Source organism: Crocodylus siamensis, chromosome 9 (genome assembly GCF_052110815.1).
Source record: "Crocodylus siamensis isolate JL-2025a chromosome 9, ASM5211081v1, whole genome shotgun sequence".
NCBI lineage: Eukaryota > Metazoa > Chordata > Crocodylia > Crocodylidae > Crocodylus > Crocodylus siamensis.
In genome coordinates this window covers 48809070-48829133 of record NC_143403.1, presented here as the reverse complement: position 1 = coordinate 48829133, position 20064 = coordinate 48809070, and the positions used below count along the sequence as shown (strand labels likewise).

The 20064-nt window shown below is 50.8% G+C and overlaps 1 protein-coding gene across 2 annotated transcripts in view; it reads right to left on the bottom strand.

The window, feature by feature from the left end:
• CASTOR1 (cytosolic arginine sensor for mTORC1 subunit 1) overlaps window positions 1–19040 on the bottom strand; it is a 28742-nt gene extending 9702 nt beyond the window's left edge. The window contains exons 1-2 of one of the 2 annotated variants that reach the window (XM_090061962.1): window positions 18864–19040; window positions 17630–17700 (exon numbers count right to left, since the gene is read on the bottom strand). In XM_090061962.1, the coding sequence (XP_089918088.1) occupies window positions 17630–17700; window positions 18864–18976 (184 nt within the window). In that variant the 5' untranslated portion in view covers window positions 18977–19040. Of the gene's footprint in view, window positions 1–17629; window positions 17701–18363; window positions 18820–18863 lie in introns of those variants that run through there. The other variant, XM_090061963.1, reaches the window with a different exon arrangement.
• Window positions 19041–20064: the final 1024 nt, after the last annotated feature.

Here is a 20064-nt window from a genome sequence, read left to right as displayed (position 1 = left end):
ACAAAGAGGCTGTAAGAATTTTTGCAAGGGCTCTGCCTCCACTTCAAGACAGTATCATGAGATAATGTCAGGTCGCTATGTTACCTGGCATATAACCCCCTCTCCCCAGAGCTTCAAACCACCTTTTGTAAAGTACCTGATGTTATTGGGCTTGTTTACAATTCAGAAAATTGATATACATTATATAGAGGAGGTGCTCAGTTATTCTGCGCTAGCCTCTGGTTTATCTTAACTTACTTTTGAAGTGGACTGCAGGGTACTCCTGGGGCAGAACTTGAGTGGCTACATGGGCAGTTAGAGCAGAAATCACCGTCTTGGAACACTTCCCTCATGTATGAGTGTAAGCTTCTATTAACATTACACTCGCGCTCCACATCTACTTGCGGTGTCCCTAACCATCTCACTTAGTTCTCCAGCCATTGCTGTTCCACATCCTGGCAAAGCTTTCTGAAATGGGATTCTGGGAGATTCTGAAAGGTCCTCAATGCCCTGTGGGACAGCACTGAACTGTTGCAGGTTACATGCACCCACACTGACTTAATTCTTTCTGGTGCCAAGACTACCTGAGACTCAGCTGGTTTTTTACACTGCTTCATGCATCTCAGTTTGACAGCTGCTGAAACACATGCAAGCCAGCAACTGCTGTCTTTAGATCACTGGATTTCTCTACTATATGACAGGCCAACAATTCAGTACCGAGTGAGAACAACTCCCTGAGTTTCTGACCCCAAGCTGTCCTCTTCAGAGTGCAACACTGCTCTGTAGTGCCTGGTTCTAAGTGAATGCAATCCCTGCTTGGCCCAGAATTAAGCTTTGGAGAGAAGAGGACTCAAGAGACTAGTGCTGTTCAAGCCTACCAGGCTTTAAAGGGCATTTATAGATGTACTCCAAGACGTGGGGGGTGTGCTTTAACTACAGCAGCTCCAAGAGCCATATCTAAATAAAGTACCTGGAGCATCATGTGCATCAGCATCCCTGCGCTGGAAAATTGCAACAGGGGTGTTTTAACTAAAGCTCAAACAAGCTTTAGTTAAAGTACCCAGTGCAGGGACATTGATACACATGATGTAGGAGGCTGCTGGAGCATGGTAATTACCAAACTCCAGCCGACTTGATTAGTTGAACTTGCTCCAATGCACTGCAATTACAGTGCATTGGAGCAGCCTCTGCATGTGTATAGGTGTCCTAAGCACAGTGGTGAGTTCCCTGGCAAACAGGAGAACCTGGACTAGAGCAGGAGCATGGCAGCTCAAATGGGAGGTTAAAGGAGCTGAATGTGCAGACCCCAGCTGGGTCCATCCTGCACTGGGATGTGGTCAGTAAGTACCAGAGATATGCCCAGAACAGTGCTCTCTAGCCTGGTCACTCAGGAGGCTGGCATGAAAGTCATTCATTCATACAAGTAACCAGCAGGGAAAAAATACTCTCCCTTTCCAAGCAGGGCAAGAATGACAAGCTGCCATTTTTTTCCAAAGGAGACCACAGGAAGTCTGGAGAGCACATGCAAGTAAGCAATCCCCACTTGGCTACAGTGGGGAATTCATGGGATGGGGTTGAGAGTTGGGATGTCTGTGCATGGCTTCCTCACAGCTTCAGACATAACTGTACAGCCAGTTAAGCTATGCCAGGGGGTCGTACAACTGCTCCCAATCCCCTAAGCAGGCTGTTCAGCATGGCAATGGTATTATCGTGTGGGAAGGCCTGTACTCAGTCACTAGTAGAGTGAGTCCTCCCCACAAGGCAGCTGTCAGTGCTGCCAAAAGCAAGAACTCCCAGTGCTGCCAAGAGCGTGGAACATGCCCAGCTCCCAGTCCCGGAGCCAACAAAAGCAAGTGCTGCACAGCACAAGCTGGAGTCCATTATGCCCCAGCCAGCTTCCAGGGCAGGGAGGCTCTGCAACACTTGCTCCTCGGCATCTCCAGCAGGAAGGTCACTACCATGCAAGTACAAGCGCCCACAGCAGGTGCCAAGGCTGCTTCCCACACCCAGCTACCTTTCCTGCCTGGGACACTTCCCAGGGCTGGAGTTCCTGCCAGCAAGCTTCCTGTATAGTTGCAGCATTTCCAGCAGGAAGCCAGTCCCTGTATTCTAGGTTGTAACAAGGCAGCTCTGCTGAATTGAGGGAAAACAAGCAGGCAGGCTTGGGAGCCGTTGAAAAGCAGGGAGCATCACAGGAATCCATAAAACTTCAACAACATGCATGAAAGACCCTCCCTTTGCCATGCAGCAATTGCCAACCTGCTGACAGGAGAGCGTACTGAAGCTGCTGCTCTAGTACAACAAGTGATATCAGTTTCTCTAGTACTGATTTGCTAAGGCTCACCAGCTCCAAGCACTGTACTAGCAGGACCAGGACACCTCAAGAATTCTCTACAGGCAACACTGCTGCCACGAGTGATGGCTTGGTTCCAACAGCACAGTATAGCACACATTACCAGTGGCAGGGCTTGCTAGACTGAATCAACTGTGCCTGGTGCATCTTGAAGGTTTATGTCCAGCTTTGCACAAATCTTAGGACACCGAATCATGCCCCAAGTAGCCAAAAGGAATTCCAGCCTTACATTAATTAATAAGCATTTTACAAGTCATCAAGTGTTTTACAGGTCATATGAGCCCAGCATTCAATTTCTGCCCAGGGCAGGGAGTCAGACTTGATGATCTGCTCAGGTCCCCTCCAACCCTACATCTATGAATCTGTCTCCAGTGTCTGAAGGATGCTGGGAAGCAAGACATTGAACAGCAACAGTAGGAAGAGAATCTTCTAACCCAAATGGTGTTCAGAGACCCAGCTCAATGCAGATCAAGGAAGGAGGCTCCTTCAATCTCCACCAGGATCAGGCCCAGTTCAAGACTGCAAGTGGGATTGGGTTTGGATTCAATACAAGTAAAACTGCACAGAATAGATGGGGAGTTTATCCTGTAGTCCATTTATGAAAAAAGACAGGTTCCTTGTGCGTTTTGGTGCCACCACTGCCTGCCTCAAGCGCAGCCCAGCCCAACACTCCATTGGGAACAGCCCAGTACCACCCTGGCCCCAGTCCAGTGGCAGCCTGCCCTCACCCTGCATGCACATCTGCCTCCACCCACCCCCCATGCCCTCCCAGGGGTGCAGTGGGAGCCCCCCCTACCCATGCACAGTTCAGTCCTGTGCCCTACTGCAGCTGGGCAGCCCCATTCCCACCCCCAGGGCCTTGATCTGCCCCCCTCCCCTCCTCAAACCAACTAACCAGCCAGACCCAACAATTCTCCATGCTCCCAGGCTGCACTGCGGCTGCATACACGCATACAGTATTTAAAAACAAACAAACAAACAAAAAAAACCCCTGCCACATCAGTTCTGCGCACCCCCTACAACCTTTTTAAGAACCCCTAGGGGTACATGCACCCCCAGGTGACAGCCAACAAGTTAAAACAATTAATGTACTTGGTCTTTTCATACGCCAAGTGCTCCTCCTCAACAACAAAAGAAATCTTCTGGGTTCTTTTGCTCTCCTGGGCAAGAATTTATGTAGCTGAAGCCCTGGAGCCCAATAAATCAGGGACGGCCCCAATCCAGCCTTAAGCATAGTTGCAGCCCACAGCTTTCACCAAGTAGAACTGGGACAGCTACCCCACCTGCTTCACTGAGACCATTCCACAGTATAGTGTTATTCCACAATAAGGCATTACTTATAAAACCAGAAGGAACAAGGACCAGAAACAAAAGCAATCCAATACATCTGGTATCTAATGGAAAACTATCCAGAAACAGCAAGCTGAATAAATCAGACCCTGACCAAACCCAGAGGCTGTTTGCAAGAGCTGACCGACTTGACCCCCGAGAGAGATTCCTCCCCCAGGATTCAAAGCCCCCATTCCAATAAAGGCATAGTTTTGTTTTTCAGATGGGAAAATAAAAGCCTATAGTCTCATGCATTGGGAAAGCTGGCTGCATCTCCAAGAGGATACATTTGGAGATTCTTCAGGACCAACCCCCTAAACCAGTGGCTTTCAACCTTGAGACTAGGTTGTATGAGACTCCAGGCATTCCTAGCAACATACCAGCTCAGTTTTTTTTTTTTTTTTTGGGGGGGGGGGGGGGGGGGGGGAGGTGTTAGTACAGAAAAATAGAACAATTCTTCTGTTGCAAAGAATTCAGAAAGATCAAAATAGGTCAGAATGTTTTTAATGATACGGATTCTTAGTTGAAGCCTCTGAATTTGGTCTTGTGAATCATGTTTGTACACCCAAGTGCTAACACTGCATGGCACCCCACAGGACACTTAAAAGGATCAAGGTACCCCATAGCGCATCATCTTTCTGGTTTACAATCATTGTCCTAAACAAAGTTAAACTTACAATACAGTGGTCAGATTATTTATTGACCTTTGCAGCAACACATCACAGCATGAGCTGTTAAATACTTCCTATACCTTCTCATCCAACTATAGAGTTGGTCCAAGTCTAACATCTCTCTCAACAACAGAGCTGATCCAGTAAAAGACATTACCTTAACAAACCAGGCACTCTCTCATCTTGAAACATCAATTCCCCATCACACACAACTTTCTCTCTCTCTTATGCCTGTTGAGAAAAGATCACACAGGAAGTTTACAGACCAATCAGGACAGAGTGCCATACTGGACAAGATACCTTCCTCGCCTTGCTTCCACTCGCCAGAACTAAGACACAGGGTGCTGTTGGTGTTTTCAGAGCATAAAACCTTAAGGCACAGGCTCAGAGACCAAGTGCCACTGGTTAGTAGTTGGTTATCCAGGGAAATCCTTTTTTGTCCTCTATTGGTTCAGCCTCCCATGGTTTTGGGATGTCACAAAATTAAGTTCAATTGCGACATTCTTTTAATATGGACTCAGAATAATACAGCAAAATCTTGGGTCTAATGTAGCTAACAGAGCTCTAACAAGCATTTCATTCTGACTTTAGGACGCTTTAAATTTGGTCAGAACTTCCATACAGATGTGGTAGTACATGTCAGTAGTTTATAGTTCTGTCCTTAACCAATCTGCTGTCAAGTCAAACAGCCACGTTCACTCATCTGTGACACATCTATAACATCCAATGACTAGTCTGACTGTTAAATACTGCCTGTAACTTAACACTCTGGGCAGCGAGCACAACAGCATTTCTGATAGAGTGTCAATGCCAAGGTGAAGGGCATCTTAGGAATAAACTATGGGTGTTTTCCACACAGAAGTTTTGCCACTCATGTAGGTGGTTCCCTCACATGGCTGTGTAGGTAAGCAATTTAAAACATTTTTTTTTTTTTTGTTTAGCCAAGACCTCTTCTGAAGTGGCAGACTAATGTTTGGAACCAGGAAGGAATGTCCTCCAAGTGAGAGCGCTAAGGACCACAATGCCTTTCACAGTCCTCTGCTGCATGGGACACTTACAGGCACTAACCAAATCCCTGTCCCTACCTATTGTCTGAGCCCAGTAACACCCCGGGTCTCTGCAAAACAGTTTAGTCTCTATAGCACGGGTGGGCAAAATGCAGCCTGCGAGCCAGATCTGACCTGCAAGGCCATTCTATCCAGCCTGCGGGGCCCCTCAATTTTAAATTTTCAAAATTTTTTTTCTGTCTTGGTTCCTGTCAAAAGTAGCAGGACACAGGGGCAGCAGGACCCAGGGGAAGACCAGTTGATTCCTGCAACAGCAGGGCCCACCGCACCACCCCCCCCCAGCTGGAAGCCCCAGCAGGACCTTCTGGCCTGGGACCAGGTGGGTGCCCCAGCACAGGAAGCTCAGGTGCGGGGAAGCGGGGGGCAGAGAAGGAGCTGGTGCAGAGTGCAGGGAAATGTGGCCCCTCTCCCACTTTGTAGCCAGCACCCCACGCTACAGCTGCTCACAGCTCGCATGGGGCTGTCCCGAGCAGGCACAGGCAGCCCCATGCGGGCTGCGAGCACCTGGAGCAGGGAGCACCAGCCATGGTGCGGACAAAGGGCCGCTTTTCCCCACTCTGCACCAGCTCCTTCCCTGCTGGTGAGCAGGGGGTTGGGGCCGTGCGCTGCCCCCTGCCTGTACCATGTGGCTGGGGGGGGACTGGGAGTAAGTGCGCATGGGAGCACAGGGTCTGCACCAGTGTCCCAGGGCCAACACCAGCAGGAGCACGGGGTCCCAGCTGGCAGGGGCTCTATGGAGCCAGGCCAGGTCCCCACTCTCCCTGCTGGTGCAGCCCAGCTCGGCTCCACAGACCCCTGCCAGGCGGTGCCCTGCTCTGGGCCCCATCAGTTGCAAGATGGTGACCAAGCGGCAGGGAGTCTGTCAAGGGGTGGGGCCTCCCATGAGGCCCTGGACAGCTTGCCAAAACTGGGTAAGCAGTCCTCTACCTGAAGTAATTGCCTGCCCCTGCTCTAGAGCACAAATGTTTCTCTCAGTTAACCGGCTCTAAGGGCGAGTGAGCAAAGCTTAGTGACCAGCAATTTACACAATATCAGACTAGGTCAGCAACTCTTAAATCAGGGTGACAAGGTGTTCAAGGGTGCTGCAAGGTATCACGCTGTTAGGTACATAAACATGATTCACAGACTAAACCTAGTGATTTCAGATAGAAATTCACAGTGCTAGAAACATTCTGTGGTCTTTACAAGTTTTTTTTGCAACAAAAGAGTTGCTTTTTTTGTTTGTTTGTTTTTACCACACACACACACCAAAAAAAAAAAAAAGTGAAAACTAGAACTCGCATTTTTCACAAGGTGCCTCAAGCCTAACAGTTGAGAACTGCTGAACTAGGAGATCCTGCCACCCTTCCAGTCCTGAATGTTCAGCTCAGTGGCAGTTGCCAGCCTGAGGCAGTGTCCGGCACCGCAGGAGACTTAAGCAGGCTTGGGACAGAGCAGCAAGGCCCAACAACCTTCCTGGGGAATTTGAATACATCAAAGGTAAAGTGCCCACTCCCACTTGGTCCCCTCTCCAAACGAGAGGGTATATCCAAATTAAGCAAGGCTCAGCCCTGAGCAAGGTGGATATGAATGGATGAGCGGCTCTAATCAGTTTGGAGCATTCAGCCAAGTCCACCCCGGACAGGATCCAGGAACTCATTACGCAAAAGCTGCATTTGTTGGCATCAGCCAGGCATCCCTGTTGCTTCCTTCCTGCTCACTCCGTGCTGTAGCTCCCCCCTTTTCCCAAGCCACAAACAGATCCTCGTCACTTCTGGTCTCAACTAGATTTTGCCAGCAGATGTTGTGACCTCCACCTCACCCCCACCTTCTTCAATCAACTAGGGGCAAGCCAAAATGATCTCTGCAGAAAAGTCAGGAGGAAACAGCTAAATTGTCAAAGCCATTTGTAAAAGCCCTCATCTGGGAGTTTGAGGGCTGCCAAAAACAAGATGACACATGGTCTTTTGGTTCAACTCCCTAGCGACCCTCCTCCCCACCAAAGCAGCTTACCAGTGGTACGCCCACTGTTCTCCCTACCATGAACTAGTCCTGTTCAAGCTTAAAGTAATTCAGGTTCCTTGCCTTACTACTAGGTATGCCAAGCAGGAGCAGAGATTAAACAGCTTCCACCTTCACTGTCTCGGAAGAAAACTATTGGCTTGGGATCAACAATGGAGAGATCCTTGAGAGAACTGGCCTACAGTGGATCCAGACTACTCCGGATGCTCAAAGGCTTCACTGGCTGGGGGGAACACAGAGTACAGGCTTCAAGATCATCTGCTGAAGGCTGTGCTCTGTGGACAACTTGAGAACCACCTGCATCGCAGAGGAAGGCCAAAGCTACAATATAGTGACACGGTCACGCATGATCAAGAAATTCAGCATTCCCACTTACAACTGGGAAAACCCTGCCCACAATCACTCCGTCTGGAGAAGCCAGGCCAAAGCTGACGCAGTCACTGCAGAGAGCCCAGGCCAAGGCCTGCAGGCAAGCCAGGAAACAGTGCACTTCAACCTCCATCTGATGAGCAGACCTGCAGCCACCGTGACAAGGCTTCTCTCACACCAAAGCCGAACACCACTGACTGACTGACTTTGTCACATCTCCTTTCATCTGCCGAGATGTTGGACAGCCATTGAATACTTGGAAGACAGCTTCAGAACTTCTCTCCTCTGCTCATTGGAAATCTTCTGTTTCCAACCTAAAATGTATCCATAACCAATCTGCAGTTGTTAGATCTTGTGTCAGTGTACATTGTATTCCAAACGAGGTCTTACTGATACCACTGCACAAGGCTTTGGTACATCCCTGTCTCTACTGCATGCATCAGTGGTCACCACTGATTTCGATCGACCGGTGGATCCTCTTGAAGTTGACCTTGGGCTGGGGAGGCTGAGCACCTGCATGCATGCGGGCACTCCCCCACCCGGCAGGTCAGTCAGTAGGGGAGCCAGGGGGCATATGCAGTGAGGCTTGGGGCACAAAGCCCAGCCCACAACAGCAGCAGCTGCCTCCGCTGTGCAGATTGGGAGGACACATTCCCGCCCCCCCCCCCCAACATGGGGCAGCACTAGCAGCTACAGCAGCTCTGAGGTAGGGAATGAGGCAAGGGTAGGCACCACACAGCTGGTACGGGGTGGGGGATGGAGCTGCAAGCAGCTTATCGGGAGGGAGGCACGCAGGGATGGGGGGCATGCAGCCCAGAGGGGCACAGGGAGGCACGTGCCCCTGGATCTGCCAATGGGGCAGGATGGGCCGCAGGCTGGGGCCAGGGCAGTGCCAGCTCTTCCTTGCTGGACTGCTGTGGCAGCAGCAGCAGCACTCGGAGTGAGGCCATGGGGGGGGTGGGGGGGGAGCAGTCAGGAGCAGCGTTCCAGCCCGCAGCTGCAGCCCACCTGCCCTCCCTTGCCCCCAACACCAGCATGGGACAGGCCCGAGAGAACAGCCCAGCACAGTCTGGCCCCTCCCGAGGGCTGGGGGGCAGGGGCTGGTGGGTACACAGGAGGGTGGGCTGCAGCTATGGGCTGGAATGCTACGTTGGACTGTTCCTGCCAGGCCTGTCACATGCCTGCACTTGGGGCAGGCAGCACTGGGGCTAGAAACAGTGGTTGAGGGGGCTACACCTCCCCCCTCCCGTGGCATTGTTCCCAGCACTAGCACCACCTCAGCCCCAGCCCACCCTGCCCCACAGGCAGATCCAGAGTCACATCCCCCCCGCCATGCCCTTTGAGGCTATGTGCTCCCCAGATAAACTGCTTGTGGGTCCATCCCCTGCTTCACACCAGATGCGCCCTACCTGCCCAACTCAGACCCTCAGCAAGGGGGCAAGCACTGCAATATAGAAGTTAGTTTTTGAACTCTGTGCCACTCAGTTCTCAAAAGTTATGAAGGGTTGCCTCAAGTTCAGTGAGAAGTGCCTTGAGTCCAAAAAGATAGGGTGTATTACAGTGATACTCAAACAGTGCTCTAGCCTTTCCCATAGCTGTGTTCCACTGCAAGTTCAGTCATCCTGGCTACTTGCAAACTATAAAAAACAAACAAAAACAAGCCACATTTTACCATAAGCAACAGCACATTACTTCAGCCTAGCTCTGCAGCATCTGTATAGACAGTATGCTTCAGCAGGGCTTTTTGGCACTTATCTAAAGTTGATTGAAATCAGCTATTACAGTGGTTATCAACCGGGGCTATGCATAGCCCTAGACATACTTAAAAAGGTTGTAGGGGGTACACAGAACTGATGTGGCCAATAATGCGGCTGATAAATGCTGTGTGCATGCATGCAGCTGCAGCAGAATATACAGGCAGCCAGGAGCACTGTCCGGCAGCACGGAGACGAGCCAGGTCTGGCTGGTAAGTCTTTTATTATATGGGAAGGGGCATGGTGGGGTGGGGGGGGGGGGTAGATCAAGGCCCCAGCAGTGCAGAAGGAAGGGAGTGGGACTGGGGCTGAGGCTGCCCACCTGGGGAGGGGCACAAGACTGAGCTGTGCTCATGAAGGACATGGGGCAGCTCCCACTGCTACATGTACCCCTAGAAGGGCATTGGGGTGGGGCATGTGCTGCTGCAAGCTGGGGCCAGGGCAATGCCAGGCTGTTCCCAGCAGGGGTGTTGGGCCAGGCTTTGGTTGGGGCAGCCAGTGGCAGCACTGAGAGGGGGAGCACTACAGTGAATTCTGAAATGGCTGCAGCACCTCCCATAGCTCTCTCCAGGTGCCATGCCACCAGCCCCAAGTGCAGCCCCCACTGGGAAAAGCTTGGCATCACCCCAGCTAACCCTTGCCCTGCCCATATATTCAGAGATGCACACGCCCCACCATGCTCTGCCAGGGTGCATGCAGCAACATGAGCCGACCCCAAGGCCTGCATCCCCCAGATGAGCTGCTCATGGTCCTATCACTCACTCTGCCCTGCCTGTGCAGCACCTGCCCCTGCCCCAGCCCCACTCCCTCCCTCCCTCTCTGCAGGGGTCTTGATCTGCCCCACCCCTTAAAGACCAGAAAAAATAAAGGGGTACATGAGCTGAAACCAAGACAGAAGGTACACTTGTTACAAAAAGGTTGAAAACTCCCATGCTATTAAATAAAAGCACCCAAAAAGTCCCATTAAAGCAACTGATCTATACAGATGTTGGACAAGCCAGGTCCAACTAACATACTGCCTCTTCTGGGCATATGATGGGCTCGGCACAGGAACATGCAGAGTTTAAATAAAGCAGTTTAGGGACAGCCCCTGTGATCAATACACAGATCCATCATTTCCTCGGAAGTCTCCAGTCCACGTACCCTCTGCTTACAGAGAAGTCCTTGGTACCAAGGTGTTTGATAAACATATTGGAACAGGTTAGATCAAGATGGAGCCCTCTGTAACCACTCCCCAGACCACTCCTTTGATCTTTATCCAATTTAATCCCAGTCCTCTGAAGTTTGGCCAATTCTCCCCACCATGAAGCATGGTATCGAAAGTTTGGTTAATTTGTCTAGATTCAAGTTCGCTGCATTACTTTTGTCTCATCATAGAAGACTATTAACTTCATCTGACCCAGTTTTCTTCCATACCTTTAATCAGAAGGTGATTGTAAGTGGCATACAATGCAGCTTGGGTTTAACTGCCCTTTCCTTCAGTGTCTGCCCCCAGATCTTACTCTATGGTTGAAGCTAATAGCCCTGTAACTGTCTGGCTAAGAATCAGAAAGGATCCTTAGCTACAATTCTTATCTATGCACACCTTCTCTATCACAGCAAACACCAAGACAGGTCATCACTAGGGATTGTGGGGGGAAACCCACAGGGAAGATGCCATGAGACAACCATGATTAGAAGGCTGAGTCAGGGGGCTGGGATGTCATACATCAGTGAGAGGAAGCACACTTGGCTAGAGATCAGGACAGAGGCAATGTGCAGGTAGTACATACAGGTGCACCCCGAGCATGGCGATGCATCCCTTGCAAAATGGTGCTGCTAACACTGTTGGCAGTGCCTGCAGGCAGTTGCAACTCACCACCCTGCCACCAACACCGCTGGAGGCATCTGCAGGTGGTCCATGATCGCCACTGGCCACCACCACCTACAAGTGGTTGCCAACCCCTGGACAGCGCTCACCACCTACCCCTCCTTCTTGCTGGCGGCATCTGCAGGAGCTCCACATTTACCACCAGCATAGCCATGCCCCCACCCCCAGCCACCAGGGACATGTGCTGTTCATGGATTGGGGTTTTTCTATCCTGCCTTCTAAGTGACACAACTCCAATTACTAGGTTGTTACCTTCTCCCTTTGCTGGAGGGTCTACAACATATCAAATATAATTTCTGCTACTGAAAACCTGGTTCTTGAATGTAATCATGTTCCCACAGTTACTTTGAGATTCAGTAGTGACACAAGTTGCTAAAGCCATGTCAGAACTTGAGTGCTGAACACTGCCGTATATTGGAATTGGGGGACTTGTATCTTCCTTTGTTGAGGGTGAAAGATTCTTGCCAACACAGGAATGATAATGGTCTTCACTCTCCAAAGCCAACAGATAAGTGGTGTCCTATAATCAATTAATCACAGGTTTATCAATGCTTTCCCAAACTACCCCACTTGTCATTTAAGTTGCTCGTGTACAAGAAAGCCTCAGAGGCAGCCATCTAGCTCTGAAGGAGACCTAATTAATCCACAGCTATGTAGGTCTCTCAAACTGTTTGGCCCTTTTCTCACAGGACTCAGCTCCTGCAGAAAAGAATCTCAATGGAGAAGGTTGGTTTCCAAGTTAGAAACTTAGGGCTAGAGGAGAAAAGAAGGACAGTAAATGAACCAGGACAAGTGGCATGAGCCAGGCATTATTAACCTTACACAGAGATATTCTTGACTCTTTGTTTATAGCCTCCTTGCTAATCTCTTTAATCATATATAGAAATTATTTTTTATTTGTCTAGTGGTAAGAGCTGGTATTTAAAAACTTACCATAATTTCTCATTTGTAATGTTCCCTTGAATTTAACACTAGCTGTGTAGGAAGATGTGAATGAATAGCAATCTTTGATGTTATCTTTTTCTGAACCAGGTAACAACCAGGGTAGCTGACTTCCTAGCTACTGCTTATAGGTAAGGAGGCTGGCTGTGGACTCTTATTAGCTTTCTCAGCTAACAGCGACACACTGCCAGGGTGAGTTATACATCCAAACCAGCTGTGTGAATCGCATCCAGACCACACTTCTCCCTACCACCAGCTAAGGGAGTCACTCCTTTATCACAAGTGTAGAAAGTCTTTACTCCAGCACTCAGAGTCAAACATCTGCAACTTAATGTTGGTTGCAAAGGTTTGGCCATTCTGTTCTTCCAACCTGCCTTGGATACAACCTGCCTTACTCTCTAGCACAGAAACCAGCTACCTTTCCAAGCTACAGGCCAAAACATCCCAGCACCAGTCCGGCACAGGCCAGTGGCTTTGGCAGTGTCAGCAGTAAAGGGGTGGAGGTTTGCCAGAACCCATAGATTCATAGATGCTAGGGTCGGAAGGGACCTCAATAGATCATCGAGTCCGACCCCCTGCATAAGCAGGAAAGAGTGCTGGGCCTACATTACCCCAGCTAGATACACATCTAGCCTTCGCTTGAAGACCCCCAGGGTAGGGGAGAGCACCACCTCCCTTGGGAGCCTGTTCCAGACCTTGGCCACTCAAACTGTGAAGAAGTTCTCCTAATATCCAATCTAAATCTGCTCTCTTCTAGCTTGTGGCCATTATTTCTTGTAACCCCCGGGGGGGCCTTGGTGAATAAATACTCACCAATTCCCTTCTGTGCCCCCCGATGAACTTATAGGCAGCCACCAGGTCGCCTCTCAACCTTCTCTTGCAGAGGCTGAAAAGGTCCAGTTTCTCTAGTCTCTCCTCGTAGGGCTTGGCCTGCAGGCCCTTAACCATACGAGTGGCCCTTCTCTGGACCCTCTCCAGATTATCCGCATCCTTCGTAAAGTGCGGCGCCCAGAATGGCACGCAGTACTCCAGCTGCGGTCTGACCAGCGCCCGATAGAGGGGAAGTATCACCTCCTTGGACCTATTTGTCATGCATCTGCTGATGCACGATAAAGTGCCATTGGCTTTTCTGATGGTTTCGTCACACTGCCGACTCATGTTCATTTTGGAGTCCACTAGGACTCCAAGATCCCTTTCCACTTCCGTGCCACCCAGCAGGTCATTTCCTAGGCTGTAGGTGTGCTGGACATTTTTCCTCCCTAGATGCAGCACTTTGCATTTCTCCTTGTTGAACTGCATTCTGTTGTTTTCTGCCCACTTGTCTAACCTGTCCAGGTCTGCTTGCAGCTGCTCCCTGCCCTCCGGCGCGTCCACTTCACCCCATAGCTTAGTGTCATCTGCAAACTTGGACAGAGTACATTTCACTCCCTCATCCAAGTCACTGATGAAGACATTAAAGAGTATCGGTCCAAGGACCGAGCCCTGCGGGACCCCACTGCCCACACCCTTCCCAGTCGAAACCGACCCATCCACCACGACTCTCTGGGTGCGACCCTCCAGCCAATTCTCCACCCACCGGACTGTGCAGTCATCCAAGTCACAGCCCCTTAACTTGTTCACCAGTATGGGGTGGGATACCGTATCAAAGGCCTTCCTGAAGTCCAAGTATCCATGCTGGGGCCAGACTAGAGGTGTGCTGATATTGGTTCTGATCTTATATGTGACCAATATAAAGGGAAAACTATGCACCATCAGCTTTTTTTGGCCTGTGTAGCTGATCATGTCACCGATAAATGCCATGTGCATGTGCACAGCCACATGCGTACACACGGCCAGGAATGCAGCTGGGCAACTTAGAGAGCAGCATCCTGCCGGTAAGTCTGTGGGGGAGGAGGGGGCCAGGAAGGAGGCATGGGGTGGCAGATCAAGGCCCCCACAGTGAAGGAGAGTGGGACAGGGGCAAGGTCAGACGCTGCCCAGCCACAGTGGTGAATGAGAACCCAGGGCCAAGAGTGGGATGGAGCTGTGGGCAGTTCATCCAGGGGGTGCAGGTGGGTGGCTCCCCACTGCTGCGTGCATCCCCAGGGGAAAACATGGGGGGCATGTACCTCCCCAAATTTGTGTGCAGGGAGAGAGCAGGCTGCCTACCGCAGGCTTGGGGTCAGGGGCTGTGCCAGCCTCTTCCTGGCAGGGGAGCTGGGCCAGGGCTGGGCTCAGGGCAGGTGGCAGTAGCTCAGAGGGGTGGCTATAGCCCCTCAAACCCCCCAGTACCACCCCTGCTTGGGGCACTCCCGTCTGCTACAAGACTACATGCATCTCACATCATGCGGGGCCAGCACAGAGCTTGAGGAAAAGGCAACAGAGTGGCATGCCCTGGACAGGGGTGGCACTAGGGAGGGCTTGGGGGGCCATAGCTGACCTAAAATTCCCCACAGGTCCCCCATAGTCACCCTCCCATCACCTGCCCCACACAGTTAAGCCCATCCCAAGCCCAGCCTAGGATCCCTGCTGGGAAAAGGCTGGTGCAGCTCCTGGCCCCAAGCCTACAGCCCACTTGGAAATTACAGCTTGGAATAGAAAGAGTAATCCAGCAGGGTCTGTAACACTCCTCTCAAATTCACTGCTCTACATTCTTCCTCCCCACCCTGGGTTTTTTGCATACAGAAGCATTAAAACAAACAGCTTTAGAGAAGCTGTTACACTAAGACTGACAGAGGCCTGACCTTAAAGCTCTTTGCATCATAGCAACTTTAGCTTCCAAGGTAAAATTCTGTTGAACAACACACTACCCCATGCACCAAAGTGACAGATCCCAGACCAGCCTCAACAGGTCAGGGGAGTTTGTAACAGGTTAGTAGCTCAAGTATGAACACCGAGTAGCAGATTTATGCTATGTGAACCAGTGTCAACTGCTGCCAACTGGCAAAGCCATCAGACCCAGTCTAGCCTGCAGCACCAAGTGCGACACACCCATGTGCTGCAGCTGGGAAGAAGTAGGAAACCTGAGCCAAGCATCCAGGTCAGCAACATTTTCTGGGCTAGATCCAAAAAGATTCATTTCATTCCATGCCAGCCTGTGCTGTCCTGCAACAGGAAGGCACAGGTGTAGGAACTCAAACACATCCAGTTTACAAAGAGATCTACCCCAGCCTCTGACAGGTCCAGCAAGCCAGGCCTCTGATATGTGTATGTTGCACACCAGAGAAAGCTACAACACCAAGGTTTATTTCAGCTTCACCTTCCCCAGCATCACCCATGTCACTGGATGCAGTTACATAAAGCACACATAAAAGACACACAGTTGCAGTTACAGGGTCCCTTCCCCTCACCTGACAAGCCTCCAGTGAGTAGTACAAGTCTATGCATAGGAACATATCACCCAACCTACAGTTGTTTTTGTTTGGGAGAGGAGGGAAACCATTTTGGTAGTTTTCACTGAGTCTTTTCGGCTAGTATAACTGGTTAGCTACCCACATGACGAGTATAAAAAACAACAGGTTCCTGGACCCCCAGTTTCTCCCAAGCTATACTATCAGTGTGTCCTGGGACAACATCACACCTGTGCCAAGTACTGAAGAACACCATATAATCATGGGCATTGAGCATCAGCCAGGTTCTTTTTCCTGCATGGCAGCAGGCCCTCCCTGGTTTGCTGTGACAGTGATGACAGCCTAGTACTGAATGGTATCCATAGCTAGAGATTCACACATCATCATTTATATTACTTTAAGCAAGAGTAAGAGGTAGAGAATTTACTAGTTACTCTGGGCATGTCTATGTGGGTCTCCAGTGACTTGGAGGGAAACTCCCATGCACACTCACTCCTACCCACTCATGCCAAACCTGGAAATAGGGTACTGAAGCCATCCCTGCATCATCCCAGATGCTGGTCTGAAGAAATACCATGGAGAAAGTGCCCCTTAAGCTGCATTCCTACCACATATCCAGGCTACATGTGTGTAAGCAGAAGCACTTGGGGGAAGAGAGACAGGCTCAGGAATATCATTCCAAGACATGTCAAGGATAGCACATCTTTTTGGACAGAATTAAGAATCATATTAGCATAAAAAGAGACCATACTATGGTAGCTAGGCTACCATCTCTCTACTCCACCATAGAGCTTCTGCAAAGAACCTTCCCCACAGGCTGCTTATCCTTCTCCTTCCTCTACTACCCCCTTTCTCCCAGCCCCCAGCCCCTCAGGCCTGCCAGTTTTAGAGAAGCTTCAGCATTTATTTCCCAGCACTTCTTCAGCTGCATTAGGCACGCTGACAGACTGGCATTTTTAACAGGTCTTGGCAAAAAAAAAAAAAAAAAACTACCAGCAGCTGCTAGAGCAGGGGTTTGCAACCCCCGCACACATGCCAGAGTGTGGCATGCAAAGGCATTCTGCTTGACACACATGCCTCAGGGCGGATAGTAGAGAAGGGGCCAAGCTGCACTGCCAAAACAAGGATCAGGCCCCTTACAGCTGCCCCACCATCTGGCCCCTGGCATGCCGACATCTTACAAGTCAAGGATGGGCTGCTTTTGCCACTCTGCCTAAATGAGTTGCTGACCCCAGTGCTATAGCAAAGTCTCCTGAGGCCTTTCCATACATGTTTTACCACTTACTGGATTACCTATGAAGAGTCTGAAGGTGTCATACCTTGCTTATGACAAACTTGGCAGGACTACACCAATAGTACCCATTTGACTTCCAGAAGAAAACCAGTAATGTTCTGTTGTGATGTTAACTTTACCAGCAGTGTAAGCTAGTAGCTCCTCTTCAGGGACATATAACTCTAAGTCTGGACATTGCCACATGCTCTGAAGAGTTTACTAATGTACAGAAACCTCCTTAACAAGTATTAGGTTGAGAAGCACTAAGCACCTTCTACAGCTGGTTGATGCACGTAGTTTCCTTTTTTAAATATTTGCAAGCATCTCACATACAATAAGCTAATACCAGAGGAGCCCTCATTAACATGTTCAGTCAGCTACAAAACATGCAATACAGCTCTACATAAGCATCCACAACAAAAAAATAGGTCAGAGGACTTACAGGTTATTCATATAGCCCTGCATGTGCTGTGACAAGAGGACATAAAAGAAAAGGCCATACAACTAATGATGGTATTGAGACTCTGGAAGAGGGAAGGGAAAACAACCCCATACAAACACTTGCAGGGTTTTCACTGCAGCAGAGATATACAATGGGTATTTTAATGGGAACAGTAGTTATACGGCAGTGAAATAAAATACACCATCACCATAAACTGCAACTTTGATGTGCAGAAGTCCTCATGCTGTACCTTTAAAGCCTTCTTCATCTAGCATGATGGTGTAGTCCTCAGGAGTCTCAGTCAAGCTAAAGAACTTGCACCTACCAAAGCAAATACAGGTGATGCACATGAGTCAGTACTACAGAACTGTTCATTAGTCAGAGGCAAAAGCAATTCCTATTATGTGTGGAGAGGTAAGGATCTTTCCTGCCTCCTAAAGCAGTTTCCCTCCCCATTTCTTTCTAAAAATGGAACTAAAGCCACATATACAGCAGATGACACTTATGAAACACTGTGGTGGTCCATGAGTATGAGGAACACTGCTGTTCTTGAGCATTTAACAAGATGGGGTGGGGTGAGCACAACTTTTCTTTTTAAACAGACAGGACCTCACTCCCCTTCTCCACAAGCTGAAAGCATCCCTACAGTGCTGTTAGTTTGGATTGTAAAGATACAATCCAACTTTAGCTGCAGTATGGCTTTATAAACACTTTCTCTTCTGTCTACACAAAGACTTTGAAGTGTGACAAGAACCAATTTTAAATAAGATGCCCTGCAGACACCCTCCGGGCAGCTGGAAGGAGTTGGGTAAGGGTTGTTACAGTCAGAGGAACAGTTTTAAAGAGGACCCATGAATTTAGAAGTGCGCTTCTCTAGACCCAACACAGAGCAAGCAGTAGCACATAAACAGGCTCCCATAAACAGAGCCAGGAGTCTGGGCCTGGGGGCAATTTCACTCCCAAACACCAATCAGACAGACTTACATTTTGCCAGCAAATGGCAACAAGGAAAATCCTCCAGCTGCTGAATCACCAGGGAGCCTGATGCAAGGCAGGGAATCAGCAGGCGGAGCACACAGCAGCCGCCCGGCACCACCACATGAGCAGGTCGGAGGGTCGGAGGGACCCCCAGGGACAAGGGGCTCGGAGGAGATCGCCGCCCTGACCAGCACAGCGCTAGGGCAGGCAGCCGCCAAACCCCGGCAGCCACTATGGTGGCACTTCCTGCAACTCTCACTTCACATCAGTCTTCTCCAGGGTCGGGAGCGCCAGCTCCTTCGCCAGGAAAAAAGGAAAAGACCAAGCGGCCGTCTCCGGAGCAAACACCAACCCCGAGGCCGGCAGGCAAGGACGGCATCTTCGCCAGCGGCCCCCGTCCCCACGGAAAGCAAAGGCCTTCTCCCCGGGCCCTCCGCGGAGTCACCCCGGAGCCCACGGCGACGCAGCCGGGGCCGCTCCCCCCCGCGCGGCCCGGGCGCCGGTACCTGCTGCGCTGCGGCAGGAAGAGCAGCTTGAGCAGCGGGTGCGTGTAGAGCCAGAGCCCGCGGCGGGCCACGCTCAGCACCCGCACGCGGTGCTCAAGGATCTGCAGGTCCATGGCAGCCCCGCGCCCGCGCCCGCGCCCCGCGCCCGAGCTGCGAGGAGGGCCCCGCCCCCAGCGGCGCCGCTATAAAGGGGCCGCCCCGCCCACGGGGAGGGGCCGGGGGGGGGTGCTCAGCGGCGCCGCTATAAAGGGGCCGCCCCGCCCACGGGGGCGGGGTGTATATGTGGGCGGTTGCTCCGGCTGGGTCGGGCGCGCCTCGCCGGGCTCTCCTGCAGCAACACGCGCAAAGGTTTGGGGCTGGGGGCTCGGAGGGGCGGTCTGCGCGCGCAGGCCGCTCGTGGAAGGCCTCAGCCCCAAACAGGCCGCTGGGAAGTGACAAACCTGAGGTGAAAGCGGGGACTAGTAGGCAGCCCTTCCTGTGCACAGTTATTGCGTGCCGAAGTGACAGTGCCGATCATCCACATGTTAGTTCGTTGTTGACTAGACCCCAAAGACACAGAAGCAGTCGAATAAATGGTAAACAGGAGCCTGTGTGTGCAAGCTGTGCTGGGAGTAGGGGCTTGCCCTCACGGCGTGCAGTACTAGACAGGTTGCCAGGAATTTTTCAGTGAAATGGACTTTTTCAGTTGGAAAGTGCTTGAGTATCCCAACTGAAACTCTCCTAGGCCCGTGGCTAAAGCAGAACACCCTGGGCAAAGGTCAGAGTGCGCACTGGGACCTCGGAGATACTAGCTCTGTCTGTCCTGCTGGAGTCTGGAGCCCGGGGATCCTCTGAGAGCTGGAGCCACTGGGACATCCGGTTACTCTTTCCTGTTGGAGCTGTCCCATTTTGTAAAAACAAAGGTTCTGTCTTTTTTCTTGTGGGCGATTTAAACATCCCAGGGTCTCTGTTTCACTGATGCAGAATGACAACAAATTCTAGAAACATGTTTGTTTGCATCTGTGAAACGCATCGTGTTCTGGTCAACCTTGTTACAGACGCAAGGCCAGATTAACAGCCACTGGAACACAATGCTGAGCTTATTGTAGTCAATGGCCTAAATTCAGAAAGGTGCTGAGCACCTGCACCTCACAGTGAAGTCAGTGGGCCCGATCCTGAATCCATTGGAATTAATGCACCTACACATGTGCTGGATGCCTGC